This window comes from Macaca thibetana, chromosome 11 (assembly GCF_024542745.1).
Source record: "Macaca thibetana thibetana isolate TM-01 chromosome 11, ASM2454274v1, whole genome shotgun sequence".
NCBI lineage: Eukaryota > Metazoa > Chordata > Mammalia > Primates > Cercopithecidae > Macaca > Macaca thibetana.
In genome coordinates this window covers 49,163,329-49,176,919 of record NC_065588.1, presented here as the reverse complement: position 1 = coordinate 49,176,919, position 13,591 = coordinate 49,163,329, and the positions used below count along the sequence as shown (strand labels likewise).

The 13,591-nt window shown below is 52.7% G+C and overlaps 1 protein-coding gene across 2 annotated transcripts; it reads left to right on the top strand.

Moving 5' to 3' along the window:
- Positions 1 to 734: 734 nt before the first annotated feature.
- KRT78 (keratin 78) lies at positions 735 to 11,537 on the top strand. Of its 2 annotated transcripts, none has more exons than XM_050748835.1 (9): positions 735 to 1,164; positions 1,588 to 1,802; positions 2,905 to 2,965; positions 3,436 to 3,531; positions 5,058 to 5,222; positions 5,566 to 5,691; positions 9,363 to 9,583; positions 9,860 to 9,894; positions 9,975 to 11,537. In XM_050748835.1, the coding sequence occupies exons 1-9, from the start codon at positions 799 to 801 to the stop codon at positions 10,232 to 10,234; spliced, it is 1,545 nt and encodes a 514-aa protein (XP_050604792.1). In that variant the 5' UTR covers positions 735 to 798; the 3' UTR covers positions 10,235 to 11,537. The 2 variants fall into 2 exon arrangements, with proteins under 2 accessions (XP_050604792.1, XP_050604793.1); XM_050748836.1 differs by lacking the exon at positions 735 to 1,164 and adding an exon at positions 1,426 to 1,491.
- The last annotated feature ends 2,054 nt before the right edge of the window (positions 11,538 to 13,591 follow it).

The following is a 13,591-nucleotide window of genomic DNA, read 5'->3' as shown; positions in this document are numbered from 1 at the left end:
CTGGGTGGCTCTGATTTGTAACCTGAGGAAGCAGAGCCTGATGGCAGGTGGATGGGCCTGGCCCTGAGTGCTTGTGGAAGGAGCAGAGCCATAGGCTGGGTCAGAAACGAACTGTCCATGAGATCCTGGATGGAGATGCCTGGTTTCAGTGGGTGGTGCCTCATGGATGATTGCTGGGTTGGGCAAGAGGAAGGACTTGGAAACCCTGTTTTTCTGTTTCATTTCCAAATCTTGGAGTGTCTTTTAGCCAACGATGGCAATAACACCTCCTCACTTTGTGGCGCTGCAAGTGCGTTCCTTCTCCAACTCCTTGAGGTAGATTCTCCCTTGAGAATCCAGGGCACTCTGATGCTTCCTCTGAACCCCTTCTAGCTTTCTTTCCTCTTCAACCTCCCCGCTGCTTCCCTATCTGCTCCAGGAAGCCTTCCCTGAGTGGCCTCAGTGACTTTGCTCTGGCCATCCCTCCCTGTCCCTCAGTACTGACATCCTGGTCTCCTGCCTGCTTCCTCACCTTTGGGCATGCCTCTTTCTCCAACAACCTGGGAGCTCTGAGGGCAGGGTCTGGGTTTCCTTCTCCCTTGGCTCTGCACGTGCTGGACACTTATTCTCCAGGCACGTCAGAATAAGTCAGCTGGAGCCAAGTGACAGACACAGTCAGATCAAGAGCATCTTGCTCTCCAAGGCCCAGCCCAGGTACGGGAGTGGATAAAAGTCTCGTGCTGGGGCCCCAGGGCAGAAACTCACACACCTTGACAATCTGTCTGTCCGTCTGCAGCTGCGTGACTGTCTGTCTCTGCCATGTCTCTCTCCCCATGCCGGGCCCAGAGGGGCTTCAGCTCTCGCTCAGCCTGTTCTGCTCGCTCAAGGGGCTGCAGCAGGGGAGGCTTCAGCAGCAGGAGCCTTAATTCCTTTGGGGGGTGCCTGGGAGGCTCTCGTGGGAGTACCTGGGGGTCAGGGGGAAGGCTGGGGGTGCAGTTTGGGGAGTGGAGTGCTGGGCCTGGGCTCTCCCTGTGCCCTCCGGGGGGCATCCAAGAAGTGACCATTAACCAGAATCTGCTGACCCCACTGAAGATTGAGATCGACCCCCAGTTCCAGGTGGTGCGGACGCAGGAGACCCAGGAGATCAGGACCCTCAACAACCAGTTTGCTTCCTTCATTGACAAGGTGAGGGTCAGCTCAGCCAAGCCCCTGTCTCTGTGCTTCCCTTAGAGGAGCTGCTCTTGATGGACTTGGGAATGGGAAGTTTGTCCTCCTTTTACCACTTTTCTAATAACTTCTGCAGCAAGGAAGTCCCTCCTGTGGACTAACTGGACTCTCTGGCTATGCGGAGGCCCTGTTGTTCTATGACTGGGGCTCAGGGACAGAGAACGGCCAACCAGCAGGGGGGAAGACCTTGTCCCATTAGTCTGTCCAGTCTTTTGGTGTGTTCAGAGTGTCATGGAAGGTCATGAGGCTCCCCCTGGCCAGGTTGGGCAGGGAGACAGCAGAAAGGTGGGGCTGATGGGAGGGTCCCACAGGCTTTACTTTCCAGAGGCTGTGCACAGGGAGTCCCACGGGAGCCTCAGGGATCCTCTGCTTCTGCTGCAGGTGCGGTTCCTGGAGCAGCAGAACAAGGTCCTGGAGACCAAGTGGCACCTGCTGCAGCAACAGGGGTTGAGTGGCAGCCAGCAGGGCCTGGAGCCTGTCTTTGAGGCCTGCCTGGATCAGCTCAGGAAGCAGCTGCAGCAGCTCCAGGGAGAACGAGGGGCTCTGGATGCTGAGTTGAAGGCCTGCCGGGACCAGGAGGAGGAGTATAAGTTCAAGTAGGCACACTGAAATTTCCCCATGCTATGTGGGCGGGGTCTGGGAGGACTCAGATTGGGTCTGACAGTCAGGAGGTGTCCCACATACTGAGCACCCAGAGGCACATGACTGGCCTCCCCTCTACCCGTCCGCATCCCCATTCCCCAGGCTCTCAGGTGCCCACCTGCTACAGGTAAAGGAGGTGTCCCGCAGCCCCCACCCAGGTCTGGAGAACCTCGGAGGAAAGGCGAGGAGACCAGTGTCCTACATGCCCCAGCTACAAGGGCCCGTGTTTCCGGTCAAGGCTGGGAAGGGCTTATTTAAACAATGCCCCAGTGGCTTTTTTTTTTTTTTTGAGAAATTCCTGTTCAGCAGGCTGTGGGCTAAAGTGATTCAGATGTTCTCTGAATTGACTGAAATTGATTCCTCCCAAGGAGGGGAGGGAATCAATTTAGTGGGGCCGTCGCCAGGCCCGTGACACAATTCACAGATGGGTTGTGGTTCTGGGCTGCACGCCTAGGTCACCTGGTGGAGTGGAGAGAGCCCTGGACTAATAGGGGGCTTGGGTGGGGGCGACTGTGAGTGAGGGGTAGCTGTGCGGCCTGGGCAAGGCATCTCATCTCTCCCAGACTTGGTTTCCCTTCTGTAAACTTGGGAAATGTCACCTGCCCTTCCGGCCTCCCAGGCCTGTTGGGATGATGGAATATGAGGCGGAGGAGGGCAGGTTCTGGAAGGAGCCCAGGATTGGGGTCAGGAGACCTGGGTTGGCTCTGTTTTGTCTACCTAGTCATCTGTGGGGTCTTGGTCAAATAGTCTAATCTCTCTGATAAAACCCAAACTGTCTGCCCCAGTGATGGGTGTGAGTAGCAAGTGGGAAAAGGTATTCTAATATGCCTTATAAACTGAAACAATGTGACTGTCGTCATCAAAAGGACATGGGCTGAAAGAGTGGCACAGGTACATAGCCAGGACGTGGCGGGAAAGGAGAGAAGGGCTGCTTGTTGTCCTGTTTGGGGGCATTCTCAGGCAAGGAGTCCTTTTCAGGGAAGTCATGCTTGGAAGTGGGGGCATGAGCTCTGACCGTGGAGCCTCGAACTGCGTCCTTCTCTACTTATTTGGCAGGTATGAGGAGGAGGCCCACAGGCGCGCCACACTTGAGAATGACTTTGTGGTCCTCAAGAAGGTGAGGGTGGGGGCCAGTGCTCCACTTACGTCCTGAGCACCCACTGTACACGGAGCCTAGTCCTAGGCTGGGAGGGAAAGGGTGAGAGGTCCTGATTTAGGACAGGCTATCGCTCTGCCTGCAGGGGTCCCCTGGGGAAATGGGACATCTGCCTAGACACAGGGACCCCAAGACAAGATCTGACTGAAGGACTGCTTGACGAGCTCTGATGTCACAGCAGGAGAGGGTGGGGAGGGAGAGGAAGAAGCAGAACTGGTTGTGATTAATCAGGGAAGACTTCCTGAAGGCGATGTTGGGTCAATGTTGGGCAAAGGAGAGAGCAGGACAGGGTGGGGCTGGAGGAGGAAGGAGGGGGACTTGGGAGGCATGGTGGATGGGTGTCGAGCAGTGCATGAACAGTATTCCTGAGCCAGAGTAGGATCCCCAAAAGAGAAGAGGGGGTTGCAAGGTTTCTCTCCCGCTGTGTCTAGGATGCGGATGGGGTTTTCCTGAGCAAGATGGAGTTGGAGGGCAAGCTGGAGACTCTGAGAGAATACATCTGCTTCTTGAAGCATCTGAATGAAGAAGTGAGGCTCAACCAAAGGGCAGGCGGGAGCCAAGAGAGGGGACAGGGTGGGCAGGCTCCCTGTGGCCATGGGGAGAGTGGCCAGAGGGGAAGTCTGTTAGGATGGCTTAGATTCTGGGTCATTCAGTCACTTGACAACCAATTACTAAAAACTTACTATGTGAATCGCTAGGTCCTGGGGATACATCAATGAATAACCAGGCAAAAATCACTACAGGCAAAAAGATTGCTTTTTTTTTTTTTTTTGAGATGGAGTCTTGCTCAGTCACCCAGGCTGGAGTGTTGTGGTATGATCTCAGCTCACTGCAACCTCTGCCTCCCGGGTTCAAGCAATTGTCTGCCTCAGTCTCCCGAGTAGGTGGGGTTACAGGCGCCTGCCACCACAGCCGGCTAATTTTTGTATTTTTAGTAGAGATGGGGTTTCACCATCTTAGCTAGGCTGGTCTTGAACTCCTGACCTCGTGATCCACCCGCCTTGGCCTCCCAAAGTGCTGGGATTACAGGCATGAGCCACCGCACCCTGCTAAGTTTGCTTTCTATTGGGAGACAGACAATAAGCAACAGACTTAGTAAATAAGGAAATTATACAGTATGCTAGGAGGTTATAAACACAATGGAAAAAAGGAAAATGAGCACAGGGAAAGGAGGATTGGGAACATGGAGCAGGTGCCAATTTCAAATCATGTGGCCAGGGTAGGCCTTATTTAGGAGATAAAATCTGAGCAAAGATTTGGAGGAGGTGAGAAAGGTTACCACGCAGGGGGGTTTCCGGGATTCCAGGCAGTGGCTGCAGCCCACAGTGGGAGTGTGCTGTCTGAGGAAATGCAGGAAGGCCAGTGTGGCCAGAGTTGTAGGAGCAAGAGAGAGAGGAATGTGATAAGAGGTCTGAAGATGGCTGGGCACAGTGGCTCGTGCCTACAATCCCAGCACTTTGGGAGGCTGAGGCAGGTGGATCACCTGAGGTCAGGAGTTTGAGACTAGCCTGGCGAAATGCTGTCTCTACAAAAAACACAAAAATTAGCCAGACTTTGTGGCAAGTGCTTGTAATCTCAGCTGCTAGGGAGGCTGAGGCAGAAGAATGGCTTGAACCTGGAAGGCGGAGGTTACAGTGAACTGAGATCATGCCACTGCACTTCAGCCTGGGCAACAGAGTAAGACTCCATCTCAAAAAAAAAAAAAAAAAAAAAAAAAAAAAAAAAAAAAAGAAGAAGAAGAAAGAAAGAAAAAAGAAGAAGAAGAAAAAAAAAATGAAGCCTGAGGAGTGATGGGGGCTGGGTGATTTCGGGCCTTGCAGGTCATTTTCCATTAATGTCCAAGCTGCAAGAGACCTCAGAGACCACCTCCTATGGCCCTTATTTTTGAATGAGGAGATCAAGTCCCATGGTGAGCAGGGCATACTCAATGCCACCTGGGATGAATGGGGGTCATGGCATGTAAGCAGAAATTTGCCATCTTGCTCAATCATCCTAGGCTTCAAGGGGAGAGGGAGCTGGGGGTGGGTGGACACTGAACCTGTCTTCCCTTCAGGAGCTGGGCCAGCTCCAGACCCAGGTCAGCGACACGTCTGTGGTACTGTCCATGGACAACAACCGCTACCTGGACTTCAGCAGCATCATCACTGAGGTCCGCGCCCGGTATGAGGAGATCACCCGGACCAGCAAGGCTGAGGCTGAGGCCCTGTACCAGACCAAGGTGGTGGGACCCGGGAGGGCAGCACCATGCTGGAAATGGCTAGGTCTCCATGCCCACAGTCTAGGGTGGTCATCCACCTAGATTCCATTGGGGCAGTTCCAGTTACCTCCCTGAAGGTCTGGGGCTGGGTGGGCAGGGCTATTTCCCCTCCAGGAGGGAGGTGATGCAGAGGAACTGTGGGAGATAAGCTTGGACTTCTGGAAGTACATCCCACTGTGTCCTGGCTACAGGCGTTTAACAAACACTCCAAATAATGAAGTGAGAGGTGGCATTCCAAACATAGGGAGATGGTCAAAGGTGGCGGTCCTCTCAACTAATGGTGTCCCCTCTGTTCCCCTCTCAGTACCAGGAGCTTCAGGTGTCTGCCCAGCTTCATGGGGACAGGATGCAGGAAACGAAAGTCCAGATCTCTCGGCTGCACCAAGAGATTCAGAGGCTGCAGAGTCAGATTGAGAACCTCAAGAAGCAGGTAGATTCCCAGAGCCCTCCAAACATCGTCTCATTGCCTTTGTGTCTTCAACTCACTCCCCAGTTCCTAGTTTCTGTCTCTCCATTGGGGTTGCCAGTGGGTTTGTGTCGAGGACATTGATAACTGGCTGGAGCTTTGGATAATTTGGGGAGAAGATAACTTCAAGCCCCATTTAGGGTGAATTCAGCCTTCCTGTTGTGACTTCTAGCCGCATGTTGGCTTCTGTGGGATAGTGCCACTGCATTGCACTCCCCTGGCGTTGGGGAGGGGCTGACAGCATTGGAGCCTATGTCCAGGTGTACGTCTTGCTTTCAACCTTTTGGGGAGATGGTTAATTCATCTCTTTTCTCTTTTCTTACCTCTTTCTTTTCTTTTCTTTCTTTCTTGTTTCTTTCTTTCCTTCTTTCCTACAGAGTCTTACTCCGTTGCCCAGGCTGGAGTGCAGTGGCGTGATCTTGGCTCACTGCAACCTCTGCCTCCGGGTTCAAGGGATTCTCCTGCCTCATCCTCCTGAGTAGCTTGAATTACAGGCACGTGCCACCATGCTTGGCTAATTTTTGTATTTTTAGTAGAGACGGCGTTTCACCATGTTGGCCAGGCTGGTCTCAAACTCTTGACCTCAAGTGATATGCCCACCTCGGCCTCTCAAAGTGGTGGGATTACAGGCATGAGCCACTGCACCCAGCCTCATCTCTTTTCTTTTTCTTTCTTTTCTGTTTTTTTTTGAAATGGAGTTTCACTCTTGTTGGCCTGGGCTGGAATGCAATGGCATGATCTCAGCTCACTGCAACCTCTGCCTCCCGGGTTCCAGTAATTCTCCTGCCTCAGCCTCCCAAGTAGCTGAGATTACAGGTGCCCACCACCATGCCCGGTTAATTTTTGTATTTTTAGTAGAGACAGGGTTTCACCATGTTGACCAGGCTGGTCTCAAACTCCTGACATCAGGTGATCCACTGGACTCAGCCTCCCAAAGTGCTGGGATTACAGGTGCGAGCCACTGTGCCCAGCCCACATCTCTTTTCTTATCTCTTCTTTTGACTCTTACTTCTCAAGCCCAGCAGGGACTTCAAGGTCAAACACTGAAGGTCCTGGGGCCCTATGGGGGAAGTTGGGAGCCAGGGCCTCAGAGAGTAAGTGAGGTGGGTGGCAGGATGGGGCTAACTTCTCCTTAGGTAGATGCATTACAATGGTCAGAAGTAGAGGAAGGGATTGGCAAGGGGAAGGAAGCCATTTCCTGCTCCTCCTGCAGTGAGGAGACCTCACTTCTAGGTGTGAAGTGTTATGAATTCTCAAACTGTGAAGTATTCTTGCACTCATATTTCCTAAACCCAAAAGATCAATTCGGGGATCAATGGAGGATGGAGAGCAGAGACCACAGAGTCAAGCCATTTCCTCAAGCACTATAGCTTGGTTCGAAAGTCACATGCTGTCCCTTGACTCCCAAGCAAGGCCCTCTGGGGAGGGTTCTTGGAGTATCCAGAACCCACACTTCATCCCAAACCATCTTTCTGGCTCTTGTTTGCAATGAGAGGCAGGGCCTGAGAGGAATGTGATGAGTCCTGTTACTCAATTTGCTGCCACTATGTTTCACCAACCAATTTGAACCCCTTGCTTTGGAATCCTCTGGGGAGGCTGTTAAGATCCAGATTCCTGGCCTCCTGGCAGAGTTGAGGAGTCAGAATCTCTAAGGATGGGGCCCAGAAACCTGCTTTTTAAATGAGGTTGCTGGTTCTGAAGCATGTGGTCTTCGGAGTCTAGTGGCAGCATGCAGGAGTGTGTACTGGGTACCTGGGCCTGGGAATCACAGCTCCTCACACAGCAATGTGCCTTTCCTGGGAGAATCCCTCCTGGGGATATAGCACTGTCCCCTGCTGCTTTTCCTGCACAAACATGATTAACTGGGCTCCCCTGTGCAGGCCCAAGTGGGTTAGGATCCCAGTTCTGCCACCCATCTTTCTGAGCCTCAGTTTCTTCATCTGTAGAGTAGAGATTATGTTTCTATCCACAGAGTGGGGATCTAATAATGACAGACTTTAGATAATTCCTTCTTTCCTGAGTCAGATGTGAGGGCAAATCAACTGTAAGGCTGATAAAGACAGGGATCTCATCCTTCCCCTAGCTTTCTATTGTCAGTAAAGGGATTATATTTTCCTTCTTTTTTTTTGAGAAGGAGTCTCACTCTGTCACCCAGGCTGGAGTGCAGTGGCGCGATCTTGGCTCACTGCAACCTCCACCTCCCAGGTTTAAGAGATTCTCCTGTCTCAGCCTCCTGAGTAGCTGGGACTACAGGCGTGTGCCACCATGTCCGGCTAATTTTTTTTTTTTTTTGTATTTTTAGTAGAGACAGGGTTTCACTGTGTTAGCCAGAATGGTCTTGATCTCCTGACCTAGTGATCTGCCCACCTCAGCCTCTCAAAGTGCTGGGATTACAGGTGTGAGCCACTATACCAGGCTGAGATTATGTTTTTCAAACCCAAAATTGAGGCACACGGTTTGATATACTCTGACAACAGGACAAAGTATTTGAAATGGGACTGTCTGAAAAAAAAAAAAGAACGTTGGTGGCCCTCAGGGGGAGCCTTGTAGGTGGTGATCCACGGTACAGGAAGAGCACTAAGCACCCTGGGAGAGGTGCCGAGGGCTGGGGGTGGGAAGAAATAGGGAAAGAGCACTTGGGGAGGTGGCACAGGAGTTGTACTAGTGTCCTAGGGCTGCCGTGACAAATCTTCACAAATTGGGTGGCTAAAAACAACAGAAATGTAATCTCTCCCTGTCCTGGAGCCTTGAAGTCTGAAATCAAGGTGTTGGCAGGGCTGTGCTTCCTCTGAAGGTGCAGTGGGAGTCCTCCCTGGGTCTTGCTAGCTTCTGCAGTCTCCAGGAGCTCCTTGGCATTTTTCGCCTTATTGCTGCATCATTCCCATCTCTGCCTCTTTCTTTCTTTTTTTCTTTTTTTTTGAGACAGAGTCTTGCTCTGTTGCCAGGCTGGAGTGCAGTGGCACGATCTTGGCTCACTGCAACCTTCACCTCCTGGGTTCAAGCAATTCTTCTACCTCAGCCTCCCCAGTAGCTGGGACTACAGGTGCGTGCCACCACGGTCAGCTATATATTTTTAAAAAAATTTTTAGTAGAGACAGGGTTTCACTGTGTTAGCCAGGATGGTCTCGAACTCCTGTAATCTGCCTGCCTTGGCCTCCTAAAGTGCTGGGATTACAGATGTGAGCCACCACACCCAGCCCTGCCTCTCTCTTCTGATGAGTTCTTCTCTCTGTGTCTGTCTCTGTGTTCTCTCTTCTATTCATAAGGACACCAGTCATTGGATTTAGGGCTCACCCTAAATATGGTATGATATGATTATGAGATCCTTAATTAATTACATCTGTAAAGACCATACTTCCAATAAGATCACATTCTGGGGTCCTGGGTGGACATGAAAGTTTTGGGGGATTCTCTTCAACCTACTGCAGGAGGTAAGGAAGTGAGGGAAGCAATACCTTCCCTTAGAATGAGAGGAGCCTGTTGCAGGGGTGGTGTTGGTACAGACGGCCATGTATAATTTTGAGCTCATGAGATTATGATCCACCCCAGCCCTCAAGTGATATCCACAGGGGGTGCTTTGAGAGGCTATGTTGGACTTACAACCACTTTCTCGCTCATTTCTACCCCGCTTCCAGAACGCCAGCCTGCAGGCCGTCATCGCTGACGCTGAGCAGCGTGGGGAGCTGGCCCTCAAGGACGCTCAGGCCAAGGTGCACGAGCTGGAGGCTGCTCTGAGGACGGCCAAGCAGAACCTGGCCCAGCTGCTGTGCAAGTACCAGGAGCTGATGAGCACGAAGCTTTCCCTGGATGTGGAGATTGCCACCTACCGCAGGCTGCTGGAGGGCGAGGAGTGCAGGTGAGAGAGGCTTGGAGGGACCTGGGAATATGAGGTGGGGGAGGAGGATGGGATGCCAACACAGTGAGCTGCTTGCTAAAGAGGATTCCGAGAGATTTCCTGACATTGCGAGTCGCTAAGGGCAACTGACGCTGCAGAGAGATATTTTAAGTTGGGGACTGTGGATTTTATCTGCTGAGAGGGTGGGTGGCCTGCTCTGAGGGGCTTAAAAGCTCGTAGGGATGCATTCTTTGCAGTATTTCTTAGCGCATCCCTCTCTTGTCCTTTTTCCCCTAGGATGTCTGGGGAGTGCCCCAGCCAGATCACTATCTGTGAGTATCAGGGGACTTTGGGGATGGGATCCCCATGGGGAGCCGAGGACCCTGCTCTGACCCGGTGCATTTCTTGGCAGCCTCGGTGGGAGGCAGCACTGTCGTGTCTGGAGGAGTTGGTGGAGACTTGGGGAGCATTTGTGGACTTAGTGGCGGGAAAAGCAGCTCTGGGTCCTGCTGCACCAGCATCGTGACTGGAGGCTCCAACATTATCCTGGGCTCTGGGAAGGACCCTGTTTTGGGTTCCTGCTCTGTGTCTGGCTCCAGCTCTGGCTCCAGCTGCCACACCATCCTGAAGAAGACAGTTGAGTCGAGTCTGAAGACATCCATCACCTACTGAGTGAGCCAGCAGCCACCTCCTTCCTGAACACATTTGGCCTGCTCCCCCCATCAGCCGGCTCTGCACGGCCAACTCTGTGTCCACTGCCCACAGCCCAAGCCAGCCCACAGCGGATGCTGCAAAAATCAATAAAGTCTCCCCTCCTGCCGTTCTGAATGCTCTAAGTGCTTGCGCACCTCACCCAGCAAAACAAAAGCTGTGTGGCTCCCCAGCCTCCTCTCCTTGGAAGGCAATCTGTGGCATATGTGTGTCCAAACGGGTCCTATTGGCATCTCACTCCACATCCCAGCCACTCTATCAAGGGATCCTTCAAGCCCCCCAGTGTGTTCCTCGGGGTGTGCTCCATCTCTCATACTTCCACTGATGTTTTAGCTGTGCTTGTAGCTCGCTTCCTCGTCAATCGCCTGTGTTAAGAGGTTCTAGTTCTTACTGCGGGCAGCCCCCTTCCTTATTCCTGACTGTGCACCAAATTTTTCTCCTCCTAGGAAGATTCTCTAATTCTCATGTTTAACCTGCTGGGCCCTTCCTGTCCCTGGCAGTCTGGCTGCACCTGTTGCTGTCCCGGGCTCTGTGTCTGTCTGGTTCAGGTCAGGGACTCAGCTTCTCAATTAGCCTGCACTCCTGCACCCAGGATGAGGATGTGCTCAGCTTGTGCCTGGGGGCTCTGATGGAGACTTGGGGCTCAAACTCTGCCCCTACCCCCTTATCTGTTGGCTCTCATCTTATCTTTGGGCAAGTCTGAACATGAGGCTGGAAACTTCTCCTCCTTCCTCTCCTTCAGGAAACTCTGCAGGAAGCCAGGAGTGTGGGAGTCGGGTGAGGTGCCAGGAGGGGCTGTAAGGATCACCTTTTCTACCCACCCCCAGCAGCCTCACGGGTGCCTGCAGTTGCTCTTTCCCCATTCTTGCTTTCCAGACCCAGGTGGGGGACCTTGCTCAACCTCACACTCCACTGTCTGGGCTGCAGGAGTTCACATTACACCTGTCCTTGCTTTAGAGGGAGGGCAGGCCTTTCCTCAGATCCATGAATCTCTCCATCCAAATTATGCAAGAAGGCTTTTCAGCTTTGTGTGAAGGAGACAGGAACCGGTGAGGATGTGGCTAGAACTCCTAGGCTTGAATCCCAGCTCTGCCGTTTCCTAGTGGTGTGACCTTGATCAAGCGGCTTGACCTCTTCAGTTACCTCATCTGTAAAAAGAGAATAATAATAATATGTACCTCACAGGGCTGTGTGGCGACTGTGCCACTAGGATCCCAGAAGGAAACGAAATTCATCCAAGGTAGTTCAATTAAATCGACTTTTTAAAAAAGTAGGCCGGGCGCGGTGGCTCAAGTCTGTAATCCCAGCACTTTGGGAGGCCGAGACAGGCGGATCACGAGGTCAGGAGATCGAGACCATCCTGGCTAACACGGTGAAACCCCGTCTCTACTAAAAAATACAAAAAACTAGCTGGGCGAGGTGGCGGGCGCCTGTAGTCCCAGCTACTCGGGAGGCTGAGGCAGGAGAATGGCGTGAACCCGGGAGGTGGAGCTTGCAGTGAGCTGAGATCTGGCTGCTGCACTCCAGCCTGGGCAACAGAGGGAGACTCCATCTCAAAAAAAAAAAAAAAAAAAAAAGTATAATTTCCGTTTCTCCCACCTCCCAGAGGATAGTCTTTCTTTTTTTTTTTTTTTTTTTTTTTTTTGAGACGGAGTCTCACGCTGTTGCCCAGGCTGGAGTGCAGTGGCGCGATCTCGGCTCACTGCAAGCTCCGCCTCCTGGGTTCACGCCATTCTCCTGCCTCAGCCTCCTGAGTAGCTAGGACTACAGGCGCCCGCCACTGCGCCCGGCTAATTTTTTGTATTTTTAGTAGAGACGGGGTTTCACTGTGGTCTCGATCTGCTGACCTTGTGATCCGCCCGCCTCGGCCTCCCAAAGTGCTGGGATTACAGGCTTGAGCCACCGCCCCCGGCGATAGTCTTTCTTTAGTGCTGAGGGATTCAGCCCCTTACGTGGGCTTTGGCAGAGGTTTCGGGCAGCACCTGCCATTCTGAATCGAGATATGGGTGTTGGGTCCTTCTGGGCTTCACAAGGCTGCTTCCTGCCTGGCCTGCTGTGAGCGGCTCCCCTCACATGGTAATGCAGTTTCACATTCAGCCTGGGAAGCACCCAGACATCCAAGACACTCCCTTTGGAAATGTCCCTGACGGTGGTGGCCTCTACCACATTTTCAGATGAAGACTTTCTTAATGGCCTTGCCCTCGGGCACATGTCAGGTAGAGTTTGTGCAGTGAATAGGCTGCACGTGGCCGTGGGCGTAATTGTTGTTCCTTCTTTTCTTTGTCATCTTGGAAGTGAGGGCCTGAGAGGGCTAAACTGACTTTAATGAAAGGATTACTTACAGTGGTGTAGGTAGGGCTGAGGGAACAGGGATGGAGAGGCTAGGGACTAGCAATGGGGGGAAGCTGTTACCACCCCTAGAGCGAGGTCCACCCTCTCAGTGTGTCCAAGACTGAGAGGACTTGCAGAGCTAAAGCTGGGCAGTCCTGAGAAAATCAGGATGGGCTGGTCGCCTTATGTAGAGCTGAAGGTCAAGAGAAGCAGTGAGGCGGCAGAAGCTGTAATCTTGGGGAGACGCAGCCATGACCCCAGACAGTGGTCTGAAGGGGTTGGAAGTAGGGAGGGAGCTGGGAAGAAGCACCTGACCTCTCTCCTCCCTCTGATCTCCTGCTGGTGTCTCCCTTTGGTCAACCCAACGGGAAGCCAGAGTGCCAGGGAGCAGCCCACAAGGGTCAGAGGAGGGTGGAGAATGGAGCGTGAGGGAGGCAGATGGAGCATCACCATCGTGGAGACTCAACATACCATTGCAGGGATGGTGCCCAGGCCACTGTCTGCCTCATAGTATGTGCTGAGTAAATGCTGACTGTAAAAATGATGATAATTAGCTCAGAAAGCCCTACCCTTTGGAGGCTCCTTTGTTCCTGTAACTTTCTTATTGTTCAGCACCCAGCCTGGCCCACGGTAGGTGCTAGGTTGGCAGTATCCACTGTCTTGCCCCCTCCCTTTGGCGGCAGCAACCTTCTTTCCCCTCTGCTTTTGTGTCCTGCCATCAGGGAGGGACTCTGGGCAGGTGACAGTCTCCAGAGATGGAGCCCCTCAGTAATGAGTATAGCAGTGTGCAGCAGCTCTTCCTCTCTGTGGAGGGCAGGAGGGGAGGAAACCGCTCCTCCCTGGGTTGCAGAAAGAAGGTCTTAGCTTGCATGTCTTGTCTGAAGGTAGAGTTGTGAGGGCTGGTGGAGGCAAAGTGGCCTCCCAGGCTTCTGTCTGGGCCTGGACTGTGAGCCTGGGTGGGAGGGAGGCTGTCTTCAAGCAGCAAGC

Excerpts from the sequence above, each read along its gene's own strand:
- KRT78 (XM_050748835.1), top strand. The coding sequence starts at position 799 with ATGTCTCTCTCCCCATGCCGGGCCCAGAGGGGCTTCAGCTCTCGCTCA. Across the intron at positions 1,165-1,587 it reads TTGCTTCCTTCATTGACAAG|GTGCGGTTCCTGGAGCAGCA; the intron begins GTGAGGGTCAGC and ends CTTCTGCTGCAG. Across the intron at positions 1,803-2,904 it reads GAGGAGGAGTATAAGTTCAA|GTATGAGGAGGAGGCCCACA; the intron begins GTAGGCACACTG and ends CTTATTTGGCAG.